This window comes from Mus pahari (assembly GCF_900095145.1).
Source record: "Mus pahari chromosome 2 unlocalized genomic scaffold, PAHARI_EIJ_v1.1 2_unlocalized, whole genome shotgun sequence".
NCBI classification, from domain to species: domain Eukaryota; kingdom Metazoa; phylum Chordata; class Mammalia; order Rodentia; family Muridae; genus Mus; species Mus pahari.
This window is the reverse complement of record NW_018391599.1, coordinates 50,402-77,873: the sequence shown is the minus strand read 5'-3', so window position 1 is coordinate 77,873 and position 27,472 is coordinate 50,402. Positions and strand designations below refer to the sequence as shown.

General features: G+C 39.2%; 1 protein-coding gene across 4 annotated transcripts in view; it reads right to left on the bottom strand.

The window, feature by feature from the left end:
* Positions 1–18,764: 18,764 nt before the first annotated feature.
* Positions 18,765–27,472, bottom strand: part of LOC110314592 (solute carrier organic anion transporter family member 1B2) — a 48,791-nt gene continuing 40,083 nt past the window's right edge. For all 4 annotated transcript variants that reach the window (XM_029534600.1, XM_021188866.2, XM_029534601.1 and 1 more), the window contains exons 13-16: positions 25,062–25,126; positions 21,789–21,906; positions 19,558–19,772; positions 18,765–18,974 (exon numbers count right to left, since the gene is read on the bottom strand). In XM_029534600.1, the coding sequence (XP_029390460.1) occupies positions 19,559–19,772; positions 21,789–21,906; positions 25,062–25,126 (397 nt within the window). In that variant the 3' untranslated portion in view covers positions 18,765–18,974; position 19,558. The remainder of the gene's footprint in view (positions 18,975–19,557; positions 19,773–21,788; positions 21,907–25,061; positions 25,127–27,472) is intronic.

Below are 27,472 nucleotides of genomic sequence, written 5' to 3'. Positions count from 1 at the left end.
CCATTTGATATTCCTCAGTTGAGAATTCTTTATTTAGCTCTGTACCCCATTTTTTAATGGGGTTTTTTGAATTTCTGGAGTCCAGCTTCTTGAGCTCTTTGTATATTGTTTAGCCCTTTGAAAGTAGACTAACAAGGGAGATAGGTGCAGGGGGCAGGGATTTGTGGGGGTGAAAGTGGGGGTCCAGGGCGGGGTCTTGTGAGCCAAAGGGTGGGGTGACTCTGTCTAAGGCTTGAAGTTGGTAGAGATGCACTCAGTTGCAACACTGCTGAGCTGGGGGGAAAACTATTTAAATTGGTGTTCTGTCTTTAGGAAAATCAGCCCCAGTGGGGTGGACATCAGTTGGGAATGCCTGGAATTGTAGACTAATACCAGAGTCAGCAGTAGAGGAAATGGAAGAGCTAGATGGGAGTTAATTGGTATTTTCTCTGCTTTAGGATTAGTGGAAGAAGTCAAGGAGATTTGTGAAATTTCCTTCTTTCATTTCACTTATTTATTTATTTGTTGGCATAATTGTGAAGAGTACAGCTTTGCTGGCCAATGGATGAATGTGTAAGGGAAGCCCCGACTTGGCCTTAAGATATGTCTACCTCCTACAGAGTGCAGAGTTTTTGGGTGACTGAAGGGGAAGCAGATGGGAATCAGGGTCCATGTGGCTTTTTGGTGACTTTCTTTCTTTCTTTCTTTCTTTCTTTCTTTCTTTCTTTCTTTCTTTCTTTCTTTCTTTCTTCCTTCCTTCCTTCCTTCCTTTCTTTCTTTTGTTTTTGTTTTTGTGTTGTTTTCTTTTTGTTTTTTGAGACAGGGTTTCTCTGTGTTGCCCTGGCTGTCCTGGAACTCACTTGGTAGACAAGGCTGGCCTCGAACTCGTGATCCTCCTGCCTCTGCCTCCTTCAGCAAATCCTACCGGCGTGCGCCACAACATCCGGCGTGAGTTTCTTTATGGGTGACTTAAGAGGACCCATACTTTTCTAATCTCAGGATTTTTTTTTTTAATTTTAGTTAGTTTGTTTTTGTTTGGCTTCTTTTTGTTTTTGGTTTGGTTTGGTTTGGTTCTGTTCGGTTTGGTTTGTTTGTGTGATGGGGCATTCCCCAGGATGAAAAGGAAAGGAGACATCTGTTCCAAAGAAGAACTTTCCAGCAGCCTTACTGCTGTCAGGGAATTTCACAGTAACCCCCAAAACATCAGCCTTCAGGCAAAAGTTCCAGTGACCATTTTACATGGCATTTACTTGTCACTGTGTTACTGGTTTTTTTGTTTTTGATATTTGTTAGGAGAAAAAATATAGAAGATTTCTTGGCAACACCTGGGCAGGTTATTGGGGCTAGGCACACAGGTTTATGGACCTTCTACCAATACCAGAGAATGCCCTGGCCAGGAGACTTCAGTTGGTCTTTCAACATGTCTGAATTGAATGCCATGGCATAAACCAAAAACAAAGGAGGGGAAAAAATAGTCTGCCGCCCCTCACTTTGTTGAGACTTCATCCTTTGGCTAATGTTGAAGACTGGGGGAATTCAACTTTTCCTACTCAAACAGGAAATTCCTGTTGACTCCACCTGGGTACCAGCTGCCGCCACCTTAGGTTCTGCTTCAGGCCTTGGGGTATCTAAGCTGGAATTGAGGTAATGAAGTATAGCTGGGCAGGTGAATTCCATTGGATATCGGCCAGCATGAGAGTCAGGAGGAAAAATAGACTTTCAAAAAAATAGATCTCCTTTATTGGGGGTATCAAGAGCTATATAGACTGTGAGGAATTGGCTGCTGTTTAGGGGATGAATGTACATTATTGGCTGGTGCAGAGGTGCTGGGATTGCTTTATGTGCATGAAGAGAAATTCCAGGTGCTTGCTGGAAATGTCCTTACAAGAAGAGAGGAAGTTAAAGCTATAGTTTGGTCACCAGACTATGTGACTTCATCAAGGGTACAGAGGTGGTTATTATCCTGGCTCTGTTCCCCTGGAGATGCAGGCCCAGAGCAAGTATGAAATAGGTTAACTCCTGTGAGTCTCAGGGTAGTCTTTTCTGGGTTTGCCCATATCTCAGGTACATGGCAGAAGCCATTCAGGGTAGGATGTGGCAAACAAGTGATCTTTCTTGAAATGGCCCAGCATTTTTTTAAAATGGCTTCAAGGGGTATGATCTGTGAGGCAAAGATGCCAGGGACATCATCCCAGAATTCATCTTTGCTGAAATGCTTTCCATGTAACCCACTGCTGTATCGCTCAAATATCTGACATAGCCTAGTTTATTTCCTGGGTCTATACCCACTTGGTTGGGCAGCTTTCCTGAAGAATCAATATGAAGATGTACTTTCATGTAATAATGCTGTTTAGACAAATTGATGATTTTATAATTCCTTATAATGATCTTATAGAGCTGACGAATTGATTCAAATAATTTTAAGCTGCCTTCAAAATAAAATGCTGCAAATAGAGTTCTGTGTTAGGAGGTAATTGTACTAGGAAAGAAAATAGGCTTGGAACAAATATATAATTAAAGAAAACTTATTCTATGTTAGAAGTGAGACCACTAATCTTGGTAACTACAGTTCACATACCTGGAATGGGTAATTTGTTAGGTCACAATGACAAAAAATAAATTATTGACTACTTCATATATGTAAGACTTCAAAATAGTAAGACACGGGCAGATGGCATTTCTCTTGTAAAATCCTCACAAACTTGTGGCATAAAAACTATTGTTCTAAACTTATAATCACCTTGTGGAGCTAGTAAACAGATGAGGAATATTTAGTCAGATATGACTCTTAATGAAAGACACGTAAACAATTCTGCTGTAATCTCTTAAACCATTTTGACCTGGGACATGAGCTCTTATTTTAAGTTACTATGGATTTATAGAATGTAAAGTTATTTAGAGAACCATGTAATCAATTGCCTTACCATATTTATTTTACCTGTATTTATGCCAGAATAAAAAGACGGAGTTAATTGCCAAAAGTCACCAGCTTTTGGCCCTTGCCAATTCTACCTTCCATCTCAGTGCATTGATATCAAGGCTAGTTTTTGCACTCAGCCTCATTCTGGCTAAGGGTCTGGCTCCTCAACTCACATGGCTTCCTGGCTCCATGCATGTGCAAATTGTGAAGGCCTGAAGGCAATGCTGAATGTCTTCCTCTAGAGTATTCCATAAATGTGCCAACGTGGCACACTAGGATGATTCTGCTCTCTGTGTTCTCGCAGTGTTGGGGTTACAGACAGATGCAGAGAAGCCCAGGTTTTTGTTTTTTTTTTTTTTAATTTGGTTGCTTAGAATTCAAAGGAAGGTTCTCAATGTTAGGAATAAAATTTTATATCCACGGAACCACCTGTGCTTGACAGTTCTACACCAACACTACATGGGATAGGGTCATTTGACAAGAGGGAGCCTCCACTGAGAAAGTGCCCCCCCCGTGGCCTAGTCAGCAGAGCATTTGCTCTATTGATGTTTGATTTGGAGGGTCCAAGTAACCATGGGTGGGGTCATCCCTGGGCAGGAAATTTTGAGTTGTGAGAGAAAGCAAACTGAACATGTTATGAGGATCAATGAAAGGCAGGAGAAAGGAATGATCTTTGTGGATGGCACCAGGAAGGGAGGCAGACAAAATGGATGAAGCCTGTTGGTTTGAGAGGCAGGTCCAACAGGATCTGCCACTTGAGGACTTTACATAGATTAGTAAACAAAATTACGATACTAGTTTCTGTGCCCAGTGATTATGTTACCTGATGAATCTAAACTAAGATTTTTGTGATGTTTTCCTTCATGCAGCAACTCAACTGGGTTCCAGAGAAAGAACAGAGCATGGCGTGCAAGAGTACAGCTCAGCCAGCCACAGGAATTTGAAAACACTATGCAGGCATGACAGTGGCCAGCTATGGGAACTTAACAAGCCTGGAAGGGAGGGAAGAGTGGAGCTCTGAGTAAGAGAAGCTGCCAGTCTGAGAACAGGCCGATCTCTCTGCCGGTGCCTGGCCAGTGATAGTGTGGGTTGCTTTTTTAATATTTCATACAACAGAGATCTCTCTAATTTCTTTATGAAGTCATTTTGTGCTAAGAACTTTCCTCTTAGCATTGCTTTCATTGTGTCCCATAAGTCTGGATGCATTGTACTTTCATTTTTATACCTGTCTTTCTGGGTCTGCATTACCTTATCCAGGATGATAATCTCAATTTCCATCCATTTGCCTGCAAATTTCATGGTTTTAATAACTGAATAATATTCCATGACATAGATGTACCACATTTTATTTATCCATTCTTTCAAAGAGGGATTCTGGCAATTATAAATAAAGCTGATATAAACATAGTTGAGCAACTGTCCTTGTTGTATGTTGGAGTCATCTTTTCGGTATATATGTCCGGGAGTGGAATAACTGGGTAGAGCTATTCCGAATTTTCTGAGAAACTACCTAACTAATTTCTGAAGTAGTTGTATAAGTCTGTACTCCCACCAGCAATGGAGGAGTGTTCCCCTTGCTCCATATCCTTGTGAACAAATGCTGTTACTTGTGTTCATTATCTGTGCCATTCTGATGGATGTAAGATGGAATCTCAGCATCATTTTGATTTGCATTTCCCTGATGATAAAGGACATTGAACATCTTTTAGATCTCTACCCCACTTTTGAATTGGATTATATGGTTTGTTGGTGGCTAATGTCTTGAATTCTTTATATGTTTGGGATATTGACCTCTGTAGAAAATAGGGTTGGTGAAGATCTTTTCCCAATCAGTAGGCTGCCATCTTGTCCTATTGACAACACCCTTTGCCTTACAGAAATGTGGTTGTCCTGTATTATATGGCCAATATCCACTAATAAGTGAGTATATGCCATGCATGTTCTTTGGGATCTGGGTTACCTTAGCCAGGATGATATATTCTTATTCAATCTATTTCCCTTCAAATTGCAAGGTGTCCTTGTTTTTAATAGCTAAGTAGCATTCCGTTGTGTAAATAAACCACATTTTCCTTATCCATTCTTTAGTTAAGAGACATCTACGTTGTTTCAAGTTTCTGGCAATTACAAATAAAACTTCTATGAATATGAATATAGTTGTGTAAGTGTCCACGTGGGGTGGCAGAGCATTTTTATATTCCCAAGAGTGGTACAGCTGGGTCTTGGTGTAGAACTATTCCCAATATTCTGAGAAACCACCAAATAGATTTCCAGAGTAATTTTACAAGTTTGCACTCCCACCAGCAATGGAGGAGTGTTCCTTTGCTCCACATATCCACCAGCATGTGCTGTCCTTTGAGTTGTTTATTTTAGCTGTTCCTTTTTTAATTGGATATTTTATTTATTTACACTTCAAATGTTATCCCCTTTTCTGATTTCCCTTCCAGAAACCCCCTATCCCATCTGCCTCCTCCTGTTTCTATGATGGTGTGTCCCCACCCACCTACCCACTTCCAGCCCTTGCATTCCCCTGCACTGGGGCATCGAGCCTTTACAGAACCGAATGGCTTCTTCTCCCACTGATGCCCATCCTCTGTTACATAAAAGACAGGAGCCATGGGTCCCTCCATGTGTACCCTTTGATTGGTGGTTGAGACCTGGGAGCTCTGGTTGTTTAATATTGTTGTTCTTCCTATGGTGTTGTAAACCCCTTCAGCTCCTTCAGTCCTTTCTCTAACTCCTCCATTGAGGACCCCATGATCAATTCAATGGTTGGCTGTGAGCATCTGTCTCTGTTTATGTCAGACTCTGCCAGAGCCTCTCAGGAGATAGTTATATCAGGTTCCTGTCAGCATGCACTTCTTGGAATCCACAATAATGTCTGCATTTGGTGACTGTATATGGGGTGGATCCCCAGGTGGGACACTCTCTGGATGGCCTTTCCTTCAGTCTCTGCTCTACACTTTGTCTACATATTTGCTCCCATAGGTATTTTGTTATTCATTCTGAGGACCGAAGCACCCACACTTTGGTCTTCTTCTTGAACTTCATGTGGTCTGTGAATTGTATCGTGGGTATTCTGAGCTTTGGGGTAATATCCACTTATCAGTGAGTGCATATTTTGTGAGGGGGTTATTTTCTAATTCTATCCATTTGTCTAAGAATTTCATGACTTCGTTGTTTTTAATAGCTGAGTAGTACTTTATTGTATAAATGTACCCCATTTTCTGTATCCATTCCTCTATTAAAAGACATATGAGTTCTTTCCAGCTTCTGACTATTATAAATAAGGTTGCTATGAATATAGTAGAGCATGTGTCCTTGTTATATGTTAAAGCATCTTTTGGGTATATGCTGAGGAGTGGTGTAGCTGGGTCCTCAGGTAATACTATGTCCAATTTTCTAAGGAACCACCAGAATGATTTCCAAAGTGGTTGTACCAGCTTGCAATCACACCAACAATGGAGGAGTGTTCCTCTTTCTCCACATCCTCACCAGCATCTGCTGTCACCTGGGTTTTAGATCTTAGCCATTCTGATTGCTGTGAGGTGGAATCTCAGGGTTGTTTTAATTTGACATTTTTTAAGCCATCAAGATAATTTATAATAGTTAAATACTTCTTAAATAAACATGATATCTCCTGAAGCTAAAAGTAATATGCACTCAACCAGTTTTTAAAGTCTATTTGAAATATTAAACATGATAGAAGTTGAAAAAATCCCTTATGAAGTCCTCTATAAAAGGAAATTGTGACAAGTTCCTGAATAGACAGAAACCATTCCATCTCCAAGGGAGAATACACATTGTAACTGTGGATACATAGAATGAATTGGGTAATGTTCCCTCTGTTTCTATTTTGTGGAATAGTTAGAAGAGTATTAGTTTTGGGTCTTCTTTGAAGTTCTGATAGAATTCTGCACTAAACTCATCTGCCATCTGGTCCTGAGAGGGTTTTTTTTTGTTTGTTTGTTTGTTTGTTCGTTCCCCGTTTGGTTTGGAGAGTTTCAATGACTGCTTCTGTTTCTTTAGGGCTTATGGGACTGTTTAGATGGTTTATCTGATGCTGGTTTAACTTTGGTATTTGGTATCTGTCTAGAAAAGTGTACATTTCATCCAGATTTTCCAGTTTTGTTGAATATAGGCATTCATATTAGGATCTGATGATTTTTTAATTTCCTCAGTTTCTGTTGTTATATTTCCCTTTTCATTTCTGATTTTGCTAATTTGGATACTGTCTCTGTGCCCTCTGGTTAGTCTAGATAAGGGGTCATCTATTTTGTTGATTTCCTCAATGAACCAGCTTCTGATTTTGCTGATTCTTTGTTCTTTTTGTTTCTACTTGGTTGATTTCAGGCCTGAGTTTGAAAATTTCCTGCTGTCTACCCCTCTTGGGTGAATTTGCTTCTTTTTGTTCTAGAGATTTCAGGTGTACTATTAAGCTGCTAATGTAAAGTCTCTCCAGTTTCTATTTGGAGGTACTCAGAGCTGAGTTTTCCATCTATTATCCTTTGCAGGGCTGGATTTGTGGGAAGATAGTGTGTAAATTTGTTTCTGTCAACGAATATCTTGGTTTCTCCATCTATGTTAATTGTGCATTTTGCTGGGTATAGGAAGTAGCCCGGGCTGACATTTTGTTCTCATAGGGTCGGTATGACATCTGCCCAGGAGCTTCTGGCTTTTATAGTCTCTGGTGAGAAGTGTAATTTTTATAGGTCTGCCTTTACATGTTACTTGACCTTTTTCCCTTACTGCTTTTAATATTCTTTCTTTGTTTTGTCCATTTGGTGTTTTGATTATTATGTGAGAGGAGGAATTTCTTTTCTGGTCCAGTCTACTTGGAGTTCTGTAGGCTTCTTGTATGTTCATGGGCATCCTTTTCTTTAGGTTAGGGAAGTTTTCTTCTATAATTTTGTTGAAGATATTTATTGGACCTTTAAGTTGGGAATCTCTGTTCTCTTCTATACCTATTATCTCCATTTGGTTTGGTCTTCTCATTGTGTCCTAGATTTCCTGGATGTTTTGTGGACATTTTTGCATTTTGTGTTTTCTTTAACTGTTGTGTCAATGTTTTCTATGGAATCTTCTGCACCTGAGATTCTCTCTTCTCTTTGTTTTCTGTTGGTGATGCTTTATCCATGATCTCTTTCTAAGTTTTTTGTCTCCAGGGTTGTCTCCATTTGTGATTTCTTTATTGTTTATATTTCCATTTTTAGATACTGGATAGTTTTGTCCTATTCCTTCACCTGTTTGTTTGTGTTTTCCTGTAATTCTTTAAGGGATTTTTGTGTTTCCTCTTTAAGGGCTTTTAGCTGTTTACCTGTGTTCTTCTGTATTTCTTTAAGGGAGTTACATATGTCCTTCTTAGAGTCCTCTATCATCATCATGAGATGTGCTTTTAAATCAGAGTCTTGCTTTTCTGGTGTGTTAGGGTATCCAGGGCTTGCTATAGTTAGAGAACTGGTTTCTGATGATGTCAAGTAGCCTTGGTTTCTGTTGCTTATATTCTTGCCCTTACCTCTCACCTTCTGGTTATTTCTGGTGTTAGCTGGTCTTGCTGTCTCTTACTGTGGCTTATCCCTCCTGTAAGCCTGTGAGTCAGTACTCCTGGGGGACTAGTTCTGTCTGAGAGGAGTTTGGGTATGGAGCGCTGTGGCACAGGATCATCTCTGGGCACAGATATAAACCGGAAGGATCCTGTCCCAGACTGCTCCTTGGTTCCTGTGTCCTGAGGTCTCCAGAAGGGTCCCTCAGAGCAGAAGTGGTGGTCTTACCTGTTTTTGCAGGCGTGTCTGCACTCCTGGAAGACCAGCTTTCTACTGGCTACATTTGGGTATGGAACACCATTATTTTATCATTGTTGTTGTATTTTCATGTTTAGATATCAGAATGACTATGGCCACATAAAATTAGTTTGGCAATGTTCCTTCTGTTTAAATTTTGTAAAATAGTTTGAGGAGTATTGGTATTAGCTCTTCTTTTAAAGACTGGTAGAATTCTGTGATAAAATCATCTGGGCCTGGGTTATATGTGGTTTGGAGTCTTTTAATTATTGCGTCTATTTTCTTAGGAGTTATGGGATGGTTTAAAAAGTTTACCTGACCTTAATTTAACTTTGATAAGTGATAGCTACCTAGAAAATCATCCATATAATTTAGGTTTTCTAATTTTGTGGAATGCAGGCTTTTGAATTAAGACCTAATGATTTTTTAATTTCCTTTATGTCTGTTGTTATGTCACCCTTTACATTTGTGATTTTTTTATTTTGATATTGTCTTTCTGCCTTTTAGTGAGTTTGGCTAAGGGTTTGTTTACCTTGTTAATTTTCTTAAAGAATCAGCTGTCGATTTCATTATCTTTTTACTGTTCACTGCTAATTATTTTTATTTCAGCCCTGAATTTGATTATTTCCTGCTGCCTACTCCTCCCGCTCCCCCTCCCCCTTCCTCCCCCCCTCCTCCTCCTCCTCCTGGTATATTGTTAGGTTGACACTATGACATCTCTCTAATTTCTTTATGAAGGCAATTAGTGCTATGAACTTTCCTCTTAGCACTGCTTTCATTGTGTCCCATAAGTTTGGGTATGCTGTACCTTGATTTTCATTGAATTCTACCAAGTCTTTCATTTCATTTTTTTCCCCTGACTCAGCAGTCATTAAGTAGAAAGTTGTTCAGTTTCTGTGAGTTTGTAGACTTGCTGCTGATTCATTGTTGAATTCCAGCTGTGTTCTTTGGTGTTCTTATAAGATGCGGAGAGTTATTTCAGTTTTCTAGTATGTGTTGAGACTTTTCTGGTGAAAAGTCAGGTGTGATGCTGACAATCTGCCTTTGTATGTCACTTGGCCTTTCCCCTTGCAGCTTTTAATAGTCTTTCTTTTTTCTGGAGATTTTGTAGTTTGATTATTATATAGCAGGGGGATTTCTGTTCTGGCCCAGTGTAATTGGTGATCTGTACACATCTTGTTTGTTGTTTATAGGCATATCTTTCTTTAGGTTGAGGAAATTTTCTTCTATAATGTTGCTGAAAATATTTCCTGGTCCTTGAAGTTAAGATTCTTCACCTTCCTCTATTCATCTATTATTCTTAGATTAGGTCTTTCTCAGTATCCCAGATTTCCTGGAAGGTTTGTGTCAGAAATTTTTTAGATTTTGTATTTTCTTTGATCAGTGTATCGATTTCCTCAATCATAACTTCTGTGTCTGTTGTTCTTTCTTCAATATCTTGTATTCTGTTGGTGATACTTGCATCTGTTGTTCCTATTCTCTTCCCTAGATTTTCCATCCCCAGGATTCCCTCAGATTAAAGCTTGTTAGTTCGTTCATTTGTTTGTTTGTTTCTCTGTTTATATTTCTAGTCTTAGGTCAAGAAGAGTTTTATTCATTTCTTTCGCCTATTTAATTGTATTTCCTGTACTTCTAGGAGTGATTTATTCATTTCTTCTTTAAAGGCTTCTATTGTTTTATAAGGTTGGAGCTAACGTCATTTTCTTGTGCTTCACTTGTGTTAGGATATCCAGGGATTGCTGTAGTGAGATAGCTTTGCTGCGAATGTGCCATTTTCACTGACTGATTGTTTCAGTTCTTATATGGACCTTTAACCATCTGCGTGTACCCGGATGCTCCTGGCATAGCAAGTATCAGGAAGTCAGGCCTTATCTGGATATTCCATGTGCAGCAGATCTCCTGTGGGCAGCCTTGGACTAGCTGTTCTTGATGTCACATGTCTGCCTGTTGCTTGTTTGGAAGGCCTTGTTTTTCCCTGTTCTGAAGGCTTGATGGAGTCCAGCGGATCAGTGGCGAGATATTTGAGCTAGGGGAGAGACAGCAGATAACTCAGGGAAGCTGAGTATGCCTTGGGAATGGGCAGGGGAATGGGGAGTAGGGGATTTGACCTGGCTGCTCCTTGTTCCCTTGTTTAGTGGGCCTCATGGAGGCCAGCAGAGCAATGGCCAGACAATGGAATTCTAGGGAAAGCCAGCAGCTGGCTCCCAGGGATAAATCTATAAACAACAATTTAGAATTCAAACCAGACATAATTTTAAAGCATCCCTGTGGGGAGCAGTCCTCACAATCGCCATGGCAAGATGGCGCTGGCATCCGGTGTTCTAACTGGTAAGCAAGCGGTCTACAAATGTGCCGGGTAAATTTCCATCCCTTGTGCCCTGCCTGTCCTGTGGCGTCATCTGGGCCGATAGTGAGCAGCCAACCAGGGAGCTACATGTCCTAGGCGGAGAACATTTCCTATGTAAGGGAGAGGGTTTTTCACCTCGGGGTCTCCGCTTTTGAGTAGCTTATGCATTGCCTCTCGAGATGCATTAAAGCTTTACTGCAGAAGAATCCCAACGATGTGTCACGTCGTTCTTGCTGGCGAGACGGTAGCGCGTCTCACATCCCTATTATAAAAAGTTAGCTGGGCGATGTTGACAGGGCCGAGTGATTAATAGCACTTGCTGCCTTAGGAAAGGACCCAAGTCTGGGTACCAGTACCCGTGTTAGTGATGCACAGCCACCTGCAACTCAACTCTGGGGATCAAACGTCCTCTCCTATAGTCTGTGGGCACACAGACAGACACCTAAATAAAAATAATAAGTAATATTTTAAAAACAACTGTGTTCCATGAAGAAAACTGGGTCTTCCCCACACTCGGGGGGGGGGGGTCCTGCTTATCCAGGACTTCATTATGGCTGTTCTGACATCCAGTTCTGATTATTCAGTCCACAGATGCAGTCTGACAAACTAAAAATAGCTCAACAAACTCCATACTCCCTCCGGGAAAATCTAAAGACAAAATAGAAAAGGAACTTCTGGAATCGGCCAGGAAAGCAGGATTGATTAATCCTCAGCGATGTACAGAATGCCCTATGTATTTGATGCGTGTGGCTGATGTACTAGATTCACATGTTTCATGCGAAGATGACGCTAGGAAATCCTGTTTCAAAGGAAAGCCTTGCACAAAGGACAGAGCCAATGAAAGAAAATGCAGTTTCGTAGTTGTCAGTCTGAAAGCTAAAAGGATTTAATGGTAATTTGTAAAAGCCATCTCAGAAGGAATAAGTATATCTTCAGTGAAGCCCTGCTAAGTCCAAACAACTCAAGCTATGACAGACTTTGTACCTTAGCAACTAAACACTGTTTTCAGACACAGTCGCAACCTCAGGTTAGAGCATTGTATGAGACCTTTTGGGTTTTAGAGCCACCCTATTGGTTAAGGCTTGCTGCTTCTGTCTTGTAAGTGTGAGCAAAATATGTAACCAGGACTCCATTCACCTGAATATGTTCAAATACTGGCTCTCTGTGATTTGTTTGGCTGACTGATGTATGGGCAGGAAGGCGTGCCAAAGGACGGTCCTTCCAACAGTGATTGGGAAATGTTTCCCTTAGAACTAATGTCCCAGGCCTTTGTTAAACGTAAGTAGTGACACACTCAGTCACACTCAGTCCTGTAACTGCTTCTCAGCTCCGATTGGTAGGGGTGACAGGGTCCAGGAAGGCCAGAAACTCAGCCCAAGGCCAGGAACAGGCAGAACACCATCTAGTTCACAGCCCAGATTCTGTTGAACCACCGTGAACTAATGAAGTACAGGTAGTTTTGGAATAGTATGGAATTCTATTCTAAAGAGCTGAGGTTCAAGATGGCAGGAAATTTCATCAGAAACTTGGTATGCATCAGCTTTCAGCAAGCCCAGGGCTTGCTAGTTTTAAAGGTCTATCTGATGGTGGCGTTTTTGCATAGTTTCAAGTGTGTCGTTGATTGGAAATCTATTGCAACAGATACAGACTAGGGGCAGATGAGAAAGTTAAGACACTTAGAGGAAAATCTTTATCTTGAGTATATATTTAAAACTTACAGATCTGTGGTCCTGGTAGTTGTGACAGTGGAAGAAGTCTCAAGACCAAGGAAAGAAAGCAAAGTGCTGACCCTCAGGAATAAGCAATGGACAGGGAATCTTGGGCTGTTGAATGCTCATGGATTGGCAGGATTAACATAGTCAAAATTGCCATCCTGCCAAAAGCAATCTATAGATTCAATGCAATCCCCATCAAAATTCCAACCCAATTCTTCACTGAGTTAGAAAGGNCAATTTACAAATTCATCTGAAATAATAAAAAAACCTAGGATAGCAAAAACCATTCTCAACAGTTAAAGAACCTCTGGTGGAATCACCATGCCTGACCTTAAACTGTACTACAGAACAATTGTGATAAAAACTGCATGGTACTTGTACAGCGACAGACAGGTAGATCAATGGAATAGAATTGAAGACCCAGAAATGAATCCACACACCTATGGTCACTTGATCTTTGACAAGGGAGCTAAAACCATCCAGTGGAAAAAAGACAGCATTTTCAACAAATGGNGCTGGCACAACTGGNGGNTATCATGTAGAAGAATGAGAATTGANCCATTCTTATCTCCTTGTACAAAGCTCAAGTCTAAGTGGATCAAAGACCTCCACATAAAACCAGAGACACTGAAATTGAGAGAGGANAAAGTGGGGNAAAGCCTCGAAGATAGGCACAGGGAAAAAAATTCTTAACAGAACAGCAATGGCTTGTGCTGTAAAATCAAGAATTGAACAATAGTCTTATGTGAAATCCCTTTGATCAGTAACAGGTGGATCCAAGTTGTAACTCCTTCAAACTTACATGTATTGTTTAAGTATACAAAAAGAGACAAAGGTCTTCTTTATATTGGTGTTACCATTGTTTGTAATCTGTACTGAAATTGTCATTGTAGAAAACTCAGTTAACAACTGTTATAAACAGCTGGAGTACACTCATGCCTTAAATTATAGCAAAAGCTTGGGGAACCCCCCCCAAATGATTTTGGATTTAGAATTAGAAACATGAACGTTTTTCATTTTTTCTCTGTCCAGAGGGCTGGATATTTTATACGTGTGTGTGTGTGTGTGTGTGTGTGTGTGTGTGTGTGTGTGTGTGTGTGCTCTCCAACCTATATATCTGTACTGCTCCAAAACTACCTCTACTTTTCTGTACTTCTCCATATATGCACATACATATATGGAAAGAAAGATGTTTTAGCACAATGAGAAACACCTTTAAGTTTATATTTTGAAAGCATCCAAAGGAAATTCAAATTGTTGAGCCTCTGACTGTGGTAAGGGTAGTCAGTGACTTGTTAAAACTAGATTAATATCTTAACAGAACTCCATTGATTTGTGTTAAAACTCTGAGTTTCTAAATTCTTCATATAACGGTAGTATAAAAAGAGGTAAAAAAATCTAAAATATCTATTTTTAATTTTTTACTTATCTTAAATCATTTTCTCAGACAAAGTATAATTGCATTCCTCCAATTATTTTCTCAAACCCTCACAATGTACATAAGTTTTCATATCCTCAGATATTTATAACTTTCATTTATATACTTAAATTACTTTCTTAGACCCTGGTACCTTATTTAAGCTTTTATGTCCTTAGTCCTTTACATTTGTACACTAAATCATTTTCCTAGACCTTCACAACCTATGTAAACTCTAACTGTTTAATACAGTTATTTACAATGATACATAGTTGGCTGATTTCGAATTGAAAAACATGTTTTAAAATAAAGGAATAATAAAATTATATTAAAATTTTATTATTATATTTTATTTTTATTATTATATTAAAATTTTGTGAGTTTATTTTTTCTTTCAGTATAAGTCTGTCTGACTAAGTCGACTGTTTTTTCTTTTCCTTCCTTTTTTTTTTTTGTTGTTGTTGATTTTCTTTTCAATCATTAGGTCGAGCAGCTGGTTTTTACTTACAAAATTGATGTACAAGGCAGCTGCAGCCATTGAGGAGGAGCTTAAGGCTTGCTGTTCTAAAACTAGTAAGGGCACAATTAGCCAGCGCCATCAACAGAAATCTGAGTAGGATAAATTTGAGCAGGAAATATAATCCAGTTGGCCTTGTATCAGTTAAAATGGCAGACACTTACCTGATGGTTATCTTGGACCCTCCATGGTGGTCTTAGGGGCAGGGGACTTTGGCATTCACACAGGACAACATTAGCCACAGATTTCCCTGTGGATGAAGAATTGAGGGACTGACCTACGTTGGTGAGACAACGAGAGACAGTTCTCCAGTGTCCTGCTTGTCCACAGTTTGGGCAGTGTCCTGGGCAGAAACATGGAACAGTTCTTTGCCAGTAGTTAGTGTTATCACAATCCACAGGGAGTCATTTGTGTCCCATTAGATCCTTTGAAGGAGACTTATGGGCTGACTGAAGAATTGGGTGGTTTCAGCTATCTTGAGAAGCCTTTATTATTATTTTATATTATTTATATTTATTTTAGATGCCATACTGAGCAGATCTCTACGAAGTTTGAGGGCCAACTTTTAACTTATTAAGTATACCAGATTTTAAATAAATTGTTTTTGTTTTTAGTCACTTGCTTTAAGGTTAACCTTGAAAACATACACTGTGGTTCATGATCCACCTCTCCTGGTGGGGTGTCTGGCTGCCTCAGGTAAACACCAGTTCAGAGACATCAAAACAAAGTCCAGAGAGGGTGGGGTCTGAGGAAGTCTGCTTCTTCCATCTGTGGCATCAGAAGTTGCTGTATCGAGGAGGATTAAGCTCAGTCCAGGACAAATAGGGTCCACAGGGCTCCAGTCCAGATAGGAATACTGGGAAGTGTTACAGCTCTTAGAAAAGGCATAACGAACTTTGTGCAGCCAGCACAGGACAGGGGGCTAGGGTCATGGGTTCTGCAGCAGTTACAGCTGTAGTAATGTCTAGAGCCCATGCTCTGATGCGGGAGTCTGAAAGCCACAGGAGCCTGGCTAGGCAGGTGGGTCCAATGTCCAACAATGACTGCTGGCAGGTCAGGGTGGGAGGGCTTCTCCCAAGTGCTACAGCTCAGTAAAATCAAACAGTCTTAGACAATCCTTGGTAGAAATAACTTGTGCACTTTATGCCATGTTGACAGGAACTGTATGAACCTCTGGGAGTGAGATGGAATTTGGGGGATAAATACATGCTTTTGGCTGAGGCTAAGATGGTGGTGGTGGTCTCTTCGCATGGGGAATAACTCAAAGTGCTCCCCTATATAACTGACTGCTTGTTATCACCTGCTTGGGGATCCTGGTCAAATGTCCCAAGGCAGGCATGGAATCAGAGAGTGAGTTAGCTCCATCTCTGCAGGTCTGCAATTCTGAGATTTCAGGGGTTTAAGCAAGTTCTACCTCACCAGTCCCTTGCCCATGGAGGCATGGTCCATATGCCCTACAATAAACAGAAAGCTAAACAAAGTTTGTCTGGGAAATTACCTGCCTGCAAAATATACGGTGATAAAGATGGGGCAGAAATTGTAGGAATGAACAATTGACTGGCTTGACTTGAGACCCATCCTATGAAAGAGAGAGCCAACCTCTGACACTATTGATCATATTCTGCTACACTCGCAGACAGGAACCTAGCATAACTGTCTTCTGAAAGGCTTCAGCTGGCAGCTAATGAAATCAGATGCAGAGACCCACAGCCAAGCATTAGGTAGAGCTCAGGGAATCTTGTGGAAGAGGAAGAAAAAGGATTGAAGGAACCAGAGAGGTCAAGAACACCACAAGAAAACTTATAAAATCAACTAACCCATAGGGACTCACAGAGACTGATACACCAACCAAAGAGCATGCATGGGATGGTCCTAGGCCCCCTACACGTATGTAACAGATGTGCAACTTGGCCTTCATGTGAGTCCCCTAAAACTGGAGTAGAGCCTGTTTCTGCCACTACTGCCTGCCTTTGGATCCTTTTCATCTATCTTACCTGCCTTAGTAGGAGATGTACTACTGCAACTAGATATGCCATGGTGGAGTGATATCTACGGTGGCCTCTCCTTCTCTGAAGAGAAAGGGAGAGAGGAATGGGAAGGTAGTGAGGGAGGAACTGGAAAGAGAGGAAGGAGCAGAAACTGGGATTGGGGTATAAAGTAAATTTAAAAATTAATTAATAAAAATGTTACTTGTTTTTAGTTAATTGCTCTAAGCTTAAACCGTGTATGGGAGGCTAACTATAGCTTGTCTTTGATATTGAATGACATATGTACTTACAATGATTGCCAGCATAGTTTAGAGCACAGTGAAGAATTTGATCAAGTACAAGGTGACTGAGCACTAAATTATCCTCAACAGTTTAACATGCTAGTAATGCTTAAGGGCTTAGACTTTACAGTTTTATCTCTGTTAAGTTTTAGCCTTAGATGAAGATTTAACTGAAAATGCTCCAGCAGAAAAATAAAACTGTAAGCCATAAATACAGTCCATAGACGATTGGGAATTTTGCAAAAAACACAAATATAACCCACAGAGAGACTGGGAACCTTATTTTGCCAATTCTTCTATACTGCATTATTACAGAATATTAGCTTTCTTGTATTCCTCAGATTATCCAAGTAAGTACTATCTTCTGTGGGCTTTTATTTTTAAAAACCTACTTTAATAATGGTTCTTAAATGCTTTTACTACCCTTGTAGTCCACCACCCACCAGAGGTAGTGGATAGGAAAGGTTAATAGGGCAAAGGGGAAGTGAACCTGATTAGAAATAGTTCTCTGGGGAAATTCCACTGTTTGCTGTCGGAATATCAGCAGATTCCATTCACACAAATCAACAGCAGTAGCTCAGTCCACTAACAAACATCACTAAGGAATCAGCAACAGCAGTTTGATCCAAAAGAAACTGCTAGGCTCTACCAGTCGGCCCAAGTTCACAGAAGTGGCAAGAAACTGCCAGAGTATCGAAGTACTTTGGTGTATTTCTTTCTATGAGGTCAGAAAAGAAGGCAAGGAAAAACAATGCCAAAGTGTTGTCAGTGAAGATGAGCATCAGCAAAGCCTATGGAAGACCAGAAAAGAGTGGCAAGGTAACCAATGCCACACAATCTCATTCACTTTCTGTTGCATTATATTTACACCGTTTCCAAACATTGTATGTTCTCTCTAGCAAAACATCATGTGCCTCTTTCCAGGCAGCTTCTGGAAAAACACCATGTGTCTGTTCTCAGCAAAACATCCTCCCATGTGCCTGCTTCCGCAGAGCATGCTCTCACAAGACAGTGTTCAGAAAAATATCACATGACACAAGTGAGTCTCCAAAGAAACCAAAAATTTCTATTTCAATCATCTATCAAAAACTTCTGTCACTTGAGGGACCATTTCCTAAATAACTTAATTCAGACTATGCCAAAGATGTTTTGAATCAGAATCTCTAGAGCAGGACTATGCTATCCATACATGTGTAAGTTTGAGTATTCAGGTGTGCGTGTGTGTGAGAGTTTGATTAGAAATTGTTCCCCATATCAAATGTATTCAGTCATTTGGTCTGCAGTTATGGGCATTATGCTGGAGTTTTTAGAAGGTAGAGTCTTGCTGGAGGAAGAATTTCACTGTGCGGGAAATTTGAGGTTTTATAGTCTTGCCCAATTCCTTTTCACTCTGTTTCTGCTTCCTGTCATGGATGAAAAGTGATCACTCATCTTGCTGTTCTTATCACCATGTCTTCTGTGCCTATTGACATGACTTTCCAAGCAGGGTGGACATGGCTGGAATTGCAAGTCAAAGTAAATAACATTGTCCTCTGAGTTTGTCCTGAATTTTTTGTCAGGTTATTTTTATTATAGCAACAGAAAAGTATTTCAATAGGTTATTTTAATTCAAACAAAATATTTTAACATGTGACAATAAAGCAAATTCATCTTCTACCACCCACTGTACTAGATCCGATCTCACTATATAATACAATATCCAAAGACATTTGTTCTCATTCACTCTATCTTAATTTCATCTTAATTTCATATATATATATATATATATATATATATATATATATATATATATATGTGTATGAAAGAGAGAGAGATCCATATATCTAAATCTATATCTACCTATATCTATATATCTCACATCCAAAACAAAAGAAAAACAAGACAGTGGTGATGTTGACTGCTGGTGTCCTCTACCAGCCACTGTCTGGCACACACTTATCTCCAAGAACTGAAAGGCCTCTGAGTGAAGACTTATTTATTCATTGCTCTTAGCTTTCTTCAGTCAATGTGGGTCTTCCAATTCATTTCCAGAGCTGTTAAAAATGCATTCTAAGGTAAGTTTTCTGATAATTATAGACTGTAATTTTCCTAAATTTTTTTGTTTTATTCTCAATGTTGATACAGCATGTGCAAAGAAGATGCATGTCATTAAACACAATTTCAAATTAATAATTATGCAAAACATATGACTTAACATGGATACCAAAAGATGCCACATCATGAAACCCTCCATTGCAGAGACTTCAGGCGAGAATAGCACCATGCAAATTTTGATTTTTGAAGACACTAATTTAAAGACACCAATTTTTCACATTCCTTTCCCCCTTTGTCCATCCTAGCCTCCTTATTGATTTTACTGAGTTATAAATGCTTAAGTGCATACTTGTTTTTCTATTGTAAACTAACCAACTTCATTCATTAAATCTTTACAAACCATTTAGTTTCAAAAGCACAGCTATACCCTAACAAGGGTGCTCTTGTTTCTTTTGATTTCTGGTTTGTTTCATTATAAATGTACAGGATCATAGATTCTCCATCATATGTAAAGTGAGACAATCTTCAGTGAAAGAACCAGGCTTGTTTGAAAACACAGCAGCAGATGTGTCTTTCTCTTACCTTAAAGAGGTGTTTCACAGTTTGTTTCATCAGAAGGTACACAATAGTATCCATTTTTATTTACAGATTCTGGGTTTCCTTCATCTGTGAATTTTCTTCCATTTTCTAATATGTTGTTATCATTTTTCATTTTTCTCTTCGTAATATAAATTAATACAGCATATAAAACAAGTGTTGGAGTTTTTAAAGCTATATTCAAACCCACGTATGTGATTCTAGAAAAAGAGAGGGACAAATATTATTTTATATTGTGTGGTACAGCTTATAACACGTATCTCTGGTATGAAAAACTAAAAGTTAAAAAAAAGTGAACTTATACTTAAGACATCAAACCTTATGCATTGGACCATAAAGTGCTTGAAATTATTTCTAAAGAACTGTCAAGACACAAAGATTAACACTGGCTGACTCTATCTTTATGATGGAAGAGAGGCATATTCAGAGCTTTTCACCTAGCCATCCCATTACATGCAGGAAAAGGAGAAAGCACAAAGAAATATATCAGGTATTCACAGTTAACATATCCAGGTCCATTGAGATGGAGACGCAAACATATTACTATAGAAAGCTACCCTCCCCCTGTGCCTTCTGACAGGGTGATTAGTTGTAGTAGTCCCTTTGCCATAATATTTGCATCTAACCTTCAGGGAAAAACAAAACAGAAGTATCACAAAAAGGAAATAAAAACAATAACAATGGTTTTAAGACAATAGGCAATCTTCAAACCCTGTCATGCATATGTCAGGGTATTAAGATTATCAGGAACTGGACATGGCACTAAAGGCATCCTACTGTCCACCATAATATTAACTCCACCAAGACACCACCACCATCATCACCACCACCAAGTCAACAAGAGGACCATGACATCCACACCACTATTATACCATAACCAAGGCAACAACACCTCTGTGGCACCAACACCAGCGGTAATGATTTGCAACAACAAGAACTATTATTTGTGGTTGGTGGTAAAAATGGCTGGGAAGACAGCTAACTGTGACTTATGCCTAGAGTAAGAACAGGTAGACTGTCCTCCCACCTGTACTATATCCTATCCATCAGCAATGGAAGCCTCTGTGATTCTCTCTCCATGTATTGTTCACTTTAATATTACTCTTTGTGGGAGCTTGATAGATCTAGAAAACTTTTTTGTGGCTGTATCATTAGCTCCATTTTCTTCTTCTAATTTGTATTTTGCCTTTGGGTGTTACTTAAAATTATTTTTGTTATATAGATTTAAAAATACTCTAATATTTTTGTTATAGTTGGGAGGGCTTGGTTCATGAGCCTAACATATTTGTACTTATCAAATAGATTTTTAAAAATCTACTTTGAAGTCAGGCCATGCTGGTGCTCGCCTTTAATCCCAACACAAGGGAGGCAGACACAGGTGGATTTCTGAGTTCGAGGCCAGCCTGGTCTACAGAGAGAGTTCCAGGACAGCCGAGTCTACACAGAGAATATCTGTCACAAAAACCACCCAAAGTTAGTCTATTTTGGATAATATATGTTTTATAATTAATCAATATTTAAATTTATATTTAATTGTTTTCTAAAGAATATCATTTCCACTTGTTATTTCAAATTACCATTCGTCTTCCATCCCCATGAACAGAACACGAACTTTCCTCCTTTTCATACTATATAACCAGACCCTCAGCTGACCATCATGTCCTTCCAGAAAACAGAGGCAATAATGTTTTGGGCATGGGTAGAGTTTCGGTAGCTAAAACAATAATTGAACAAAAGGTCCATCTCTTTTGCTCTTAGTTGTATGACTTTGGACAAGTTATTATCCTTGAGCCTCCATGTCTTTGTATTTAATGTAAAAATATACACATACATTTACTATTGTTTCTACTAGTGTTAAAATGAGATTGCCTGATACAATTCTGAATATAAAGTAAGGAATAATTAGAGCAACATTAATCATTAATTTATTATTTTACTGAAAATAATCTATATGGGGCCAAAGAGATTGCTGAGAGATCAAGAACACTAATTATTCCTACAGAGAACCTGGGTTCTGACCCCAGCACCCACATATTGGCCCATAACCATCTGTAAATGTAATTCTAGAGAATCCAACTCCATGTGACTCTATGGGCACTACACACATGTGGGGCACACTCATATACATATAAAAATTACAAAAAGAAAATTATTCAATTTAGCAATTATAGTCAAAAGATAAAATCTATTAATGAAGTAAATTTACGACAACTCACCCAAATAATCTGGAGTTATATAGCCTGCATGCCCCGCGTGCTCCACAGCTGGTGACAGACCACTTAATACACGTTCTGTCAATTAATGCCCCATAATAGACTGGAGCTAGAATTCCTCCTGCAACATAAGAGGAAAAGCTATTAACCCAAGACAAGTATTTAAAATAAACCTAGGTGTTAGATCATATTGATACATATGGAAGAATGAAAATCTGAAAACTTTCTAGGATAATGTCTTTATTTCTGCTTGAATATATGCAAGAACTAATATTAATAAATTTTTTCAAAGATTATACCATCTTTGGATGTGTAGTATCATACACATCTTTTGTCTAACTCTATCCCTAACACACATAATGAACAAGGAATTCTACATGCCTATAAGCTATGTTCTTACAACACAAATTAGCTAAAGTCTATTTAGTGACATGGCCATATGTAAGATTTGGGGGGGGGGGTGTTTGTTTTTAATCCACCAGAAGGTTCTGGAATAATTAGAGTAGATTTGTAGCTTTGTGACAAGTGAATAAAAGGACTTATCCCTTTCCCATAAAAGCAGAAGTTGTTCAAGTATTTGAAGCGAACTAAGAATGGGGGTTGGTGAGTTGAGTTGATGGTTTAGAGTGCTCGCTGCTCTTGAAAGCACCAGAGGGTGGGTCCTAGCATCTATATCAAGAAGTTCACTGGCTGGAATTCCAGTTTCAGACCATCTGATTCTTTCTTCTGGAAGGCACTGCAGGACGGTGGTATATATACAGAAAATCATGCATGAACACTTACACATAAATAAGAGTTAGTATCAAAAATAAATAGAGTTAAAATGTGCAAGGTGAAAAAAAAGGGAAATCTAAAAATGGAACTCTTACACCAGTACTCTCTCCCCAGACAAGCTGTGGTCTAGCCCGATCTTCACATGGAATGGCAGCTTCTAGGTTCACCTCCTTCCAGGTCTCTCCTCTTTGGGAGATACCTTTTTATCATCTGATACCATGAACCACCATTTTCTTTCCACTGATTTGGTACTTGTTTAAATATCTTTTGGAGTGTTCTGAGCATTTCAGCTAGAGGGCCCTTTATGGTAAGTTCTCTGTTTGTGTTCTGATTACATGGCCTTAGTTGTGGGCCTGACTGTCCATTGTGGGTCTTTTTTATAGTGTGCAAAAGCACAATTCAGGGCTTCCCCAGAGTTCATGCATAGCATAGAGAAGCCACTGTTTCCTGCTTCTGTTTCAAGCAGCTCTGAGATTGACTTGGTTATTAAACTGACCACGGATTGGAGGAGTGTGTTAGTATATGTCTCATTCAGGAGCAATGGGGTTCAAATTCTTATGTATTTTGATTAACAAATCTCAGCTGTTGTTACATAAAGAACATAATTTTACATGTAATTTTACATGATTTCATTTTTTAAAAATTAGTGTCTGCTTTTCTACATATCTTTTTAAACTAATTTCATGTGGGTATCTGTCCCTGGTTGTGAGTGCAGTGGCAGCGAGCCAGAAGATGGTGTCAATCCGCTGAAATCCAAGTCCAGGCAATTGTAAGCCACTTGAGGTGAAGATGAGAACTAAACTTGGAACTCTGTAATAGCAGTACATCCTGTCAGCCACTGAGCTACCACTCCAGTCTCCTATTCCCGGTTGTCTGAGAGCAAGTAATTGACAATGGACTGATAGTGGAGGCCAATGTATCCAAAGAAAGAAGTCTCAGGAAATGAGTTACAATATTCATGTTTCAAAAAACCAGCGCCATCCCTTGAGAAATGAAAACTATATGTCAACAATATATATTTTCTGTGTGATGTTACTCTTGTGACAAAACAAATTAAATGTTTTAGGTAAGAAACTCAGCCTTGGTCATTTCTAGGATTTACTGTCTTCAGTGACTTTTTTTCTACGTGACCTACTCAGTTTAATGTACTGGGAGATGTTTCACAGTGTTCGGTCACACTGTGTGCAAGAGTTGCTTGGAATTAGAAGTTGCTTAGGATGTGTTTTCCCTATTGAAACGTTTAGGTTCGATGAGACCATAGTGCCTAACTGTGATGGCAAATTCCCTTTTATGTTTTATGATGCTAGAAGAATTTCTTTTATTCTTTGAGTTTCTCCTTTGCCTGTCAGGAAGCTTGCTGAGTACACAGCACATCAGTTTTGGAGGCAGGTAGATATGTGGAGTTTCATTTGTGTTTTGGAGGTAGGGGGCTTCTGGCACGTACAGAACCTTCTAGCCTGGAGATAGACAGTGAACTCCAGAGAGGCCTTCCTTCTCCTACACCCCACTCTCTTCTCTTCATCCTCCTCCTCTTCTCTTCACTCTTCCTCCTCCTTCTCACTCCTTCTCTCATTCTTATAACTCTTCTGTTTCCCTTTGAGTATCCACGGTTGTGTCTCCTACACACATCATGGACAACTTGTCCCCCGTTAATTGTCAGTGAAGGCTGTTTCTTAGCTTGCAAAGATCCCTGGGAGAGACCTCCAACTCACTTACTGATCTTTAAAATCTGTTCATCAGTGCTTGCCTCTATCTCTCTGCCCTATCCCTAGGTAAGTAATTTTACTTTTTTCTATTTCTTTACATATAAGTATTTAATGTACATAAATCTCACTGAGGTTATGTGAGCAGTTGTGAAAGTAGCAGCAGACATTTAGAAGTAAATGGTAGTAAGGAAAGGAGGTGCTTCCCTAAGTTTCTATATATTACATCCTCTGAATACTTAGAAAATTAGACTTAGGAACCTTATCTTGACATAAAAGTCACAACTTCTTGAGTTTTCTTTTAATTAAAATGTCATCTTCATTCAAAGTGATACACTCTAGTCATGAGTTCTCCTTCCCTTTCATGTGCTTAGTTGCTGGTAAAAGCTCTGAAGCCTCCAGCACCAGGCAATAGGCAAACAGCCTGTCAGCCTCAGGTTTTGTTCTGTTCAGTTCCAAATTCCCAACACTCTCAACACATAAGAGGTATGGAGATGGACCTTCACTCTGCCTGACTGAAAGTAGCTCCTGCCATTACAATGAAGAGGAACAGCTGATCTCTCTGACGTAACTTATTGTACAGATAGGACAATCCCTATGTCCAGCCTCTACTGTGCAGTTAACTATCAAATTCTCTTTCATGCCATTATGGTTTCTTGTATCTCCTACTGCTTTCATTTACTACAAGTACAAATGATTCTTAAACCTTTGAACTTTCCTTAGAGTCAAGACATATTTACACTCTACTTTTAAGCTTGGCATGATTATTTGTTTCCTGAATTTGATGTGTTTCCCATACCTAGTGCTCGTACAACCAGTAAATGGAATCCCATTGCAAGTGATTTCAATTCAGGTTGGACACCCCTGCAATAAAATAAAAGCAAAAAATAACATTTAAATGTGTTCAAAATGATGGGTTGAGTTTAAACTTAAAATGTTTGCTGATGTTATTTTTCTTTATGGTTGGATGAAAACGCTCATGGGAATGGCCCACATGTTATAAAGGTATCATTCACAGCTTGAGAAGAGACAAGTTGCAGAGTAATAAGGATCCACCATGCTATAATTTCAAGAGAGTCCCAAAATTTGAAATTCTTTAGCCCAGGCTGGCCGCGGACTCCCAGCAACCCTCCTTCTTCAGAATCCTAAAGTACTGAGCTTACAGATGTGAATTACCAAGCCTGGCTAAATTTTATGTTTTATTCAGTAATTATGCTGTAAGAATATCTGTAGTCAGCTTTACGATGTCTACAATGACATTGGTTTCATATGGCCCATTCAGTCAGGGCCTTGGAAAAAGACCAGGTGCTTCTTTCTAGGCATAGGTCTCAGCACACACCCTGCTTCCATGCTGCTATACCTGTTGTTAACAGAGAAGTCTAATAACTTTGTAGATAAAGTTACACTGTAACCAGAAGAGTCAAGAAATTTATACAATCTGGACTTGCATGTATGTAACTGTTATGTTAAAAGTTGAGAACATGTTATCACCTTGCTTAGTAACACTCATTCAGGGCTGGGAAAGTGGCATGGCACCAAGAGTCCTGACTGTATCTGTGAAAAATCAGCTTTCAGTTCCTAGCACCCACACTGGACAGCACACTACCTCTAGTAACTTTCTCTGTAGGGGATGAAACACACTATTCTGGCCTCTTTAGGTACCTGTGCTCACATCGGCATACTCATACATACAGACTTACATACACAGAACCAAAATATAAATTAAATCTTCAAAAAAAGATATTTATTAAAAGAAACACGTTCTTCCATCTAAAAAGTATTATAAAACATATTATATTTATGGAATAATTATGGAATTCATTTGATCTTTCTGCATTTAGTGAGCTGGTGACACCCTAACTTCTGTAAAAATCTCATCCATAATAATGAGAATGAAATTATGTGGAAAAATGGATGGGTGGGATACTACTCCTGCTTAAATACTTTTACTGAAATACTAAACTGATGATATATTTTACATTGCCTTAAACTACTTGATGCTTATTTGTTCAGAAGGCTAAGTAGGTATGTCATTCAGCCAAGTGGAAGAAACCACTTCACCTCTCCTAACAAAAGATAACAGTTCTTCACCTCATGTTTTGTGAGGATCCGATATGTATTAGCACTTTGAACTTCAGTTTTCTTGAAATGTGACTGATCCTTAATCCTTGCAGGAAAGATACCACCTACTGAGGACTTTCAACCACATCCCAGAGTGCTGGTTGCTCCCTCTCAACCTCAGGGATTATGGAGGCTAAGACAGGAAGATCACTTGAGTAGTACAGTGTATGATTTGCCTGGGCAACAGAGTGAAACCCTGTCTCAAAAATAAATGAATAAATAAATGAATAAATTTATCAAGAGAGCTTATACAATTAAACAGAGAAAACATTAAACGTATTACAATAAAGGTTTAAAGCATTATGGTTATATGTTAGGAGACAGTAAATGCAGTATGGTAGGTGAAGGATGGTCTTAGGTCAGCAAGGGGCACACTATACTCATAAGACAGAAAGTTATGTTTATATTCTAGGAGACAAGTATTTTTGTTTTCCGTTGTATTTTGTTTATTTTGTAAGTAAGATGTAGGAAGTCTGCAGGAAGTATAACTTGGCTTGGTCACTGAAATCTTTCTCAAACCTCAGATTTATCAAGGGGGATTCTGAGAAGGGAGAGATGGGACTTTTATCCCTGCTTGAGTACTTGTATCTCACCAATGCTGTTGTTTGTAGGATAGATTTGGGCTATGTACTAGAAACACTACAAGTAACTCAGTTATGTACTCCATGTGCATTTTCACCCCCAGAAGAGGAGTGCTTATTGGCTTTCATGGGAATGTAAGGAGGGCTTGTTGACAGGACTAATGTTTGCTTCCAAGTGGGCTGGACACCTCCAACAACTTTTAGGAATGAAAGCTGTGACAGAATGCTCTTCAAAGACAGTCACATACATATATAGACACAGACATAGACAGTCCCATTCCTAGGCATGGACACTCACCCCTAGCCACATCCTTGTACTCTAGCTGTTTGCTCATTCACCAGTGTGCTTACTTATGTGGGCATTGGTGCATGCATTAAAGCATAGTGCACTTATCAGTAAGTGTAATTCCTATCTCACCTCTCAAGTGGAACGCCTCAATATAGTTTACATACCTCAGAATAGTGAAAAAGAAGCCCAGGAAGTTAGGTGCATTTTCTTTTTTTTTTT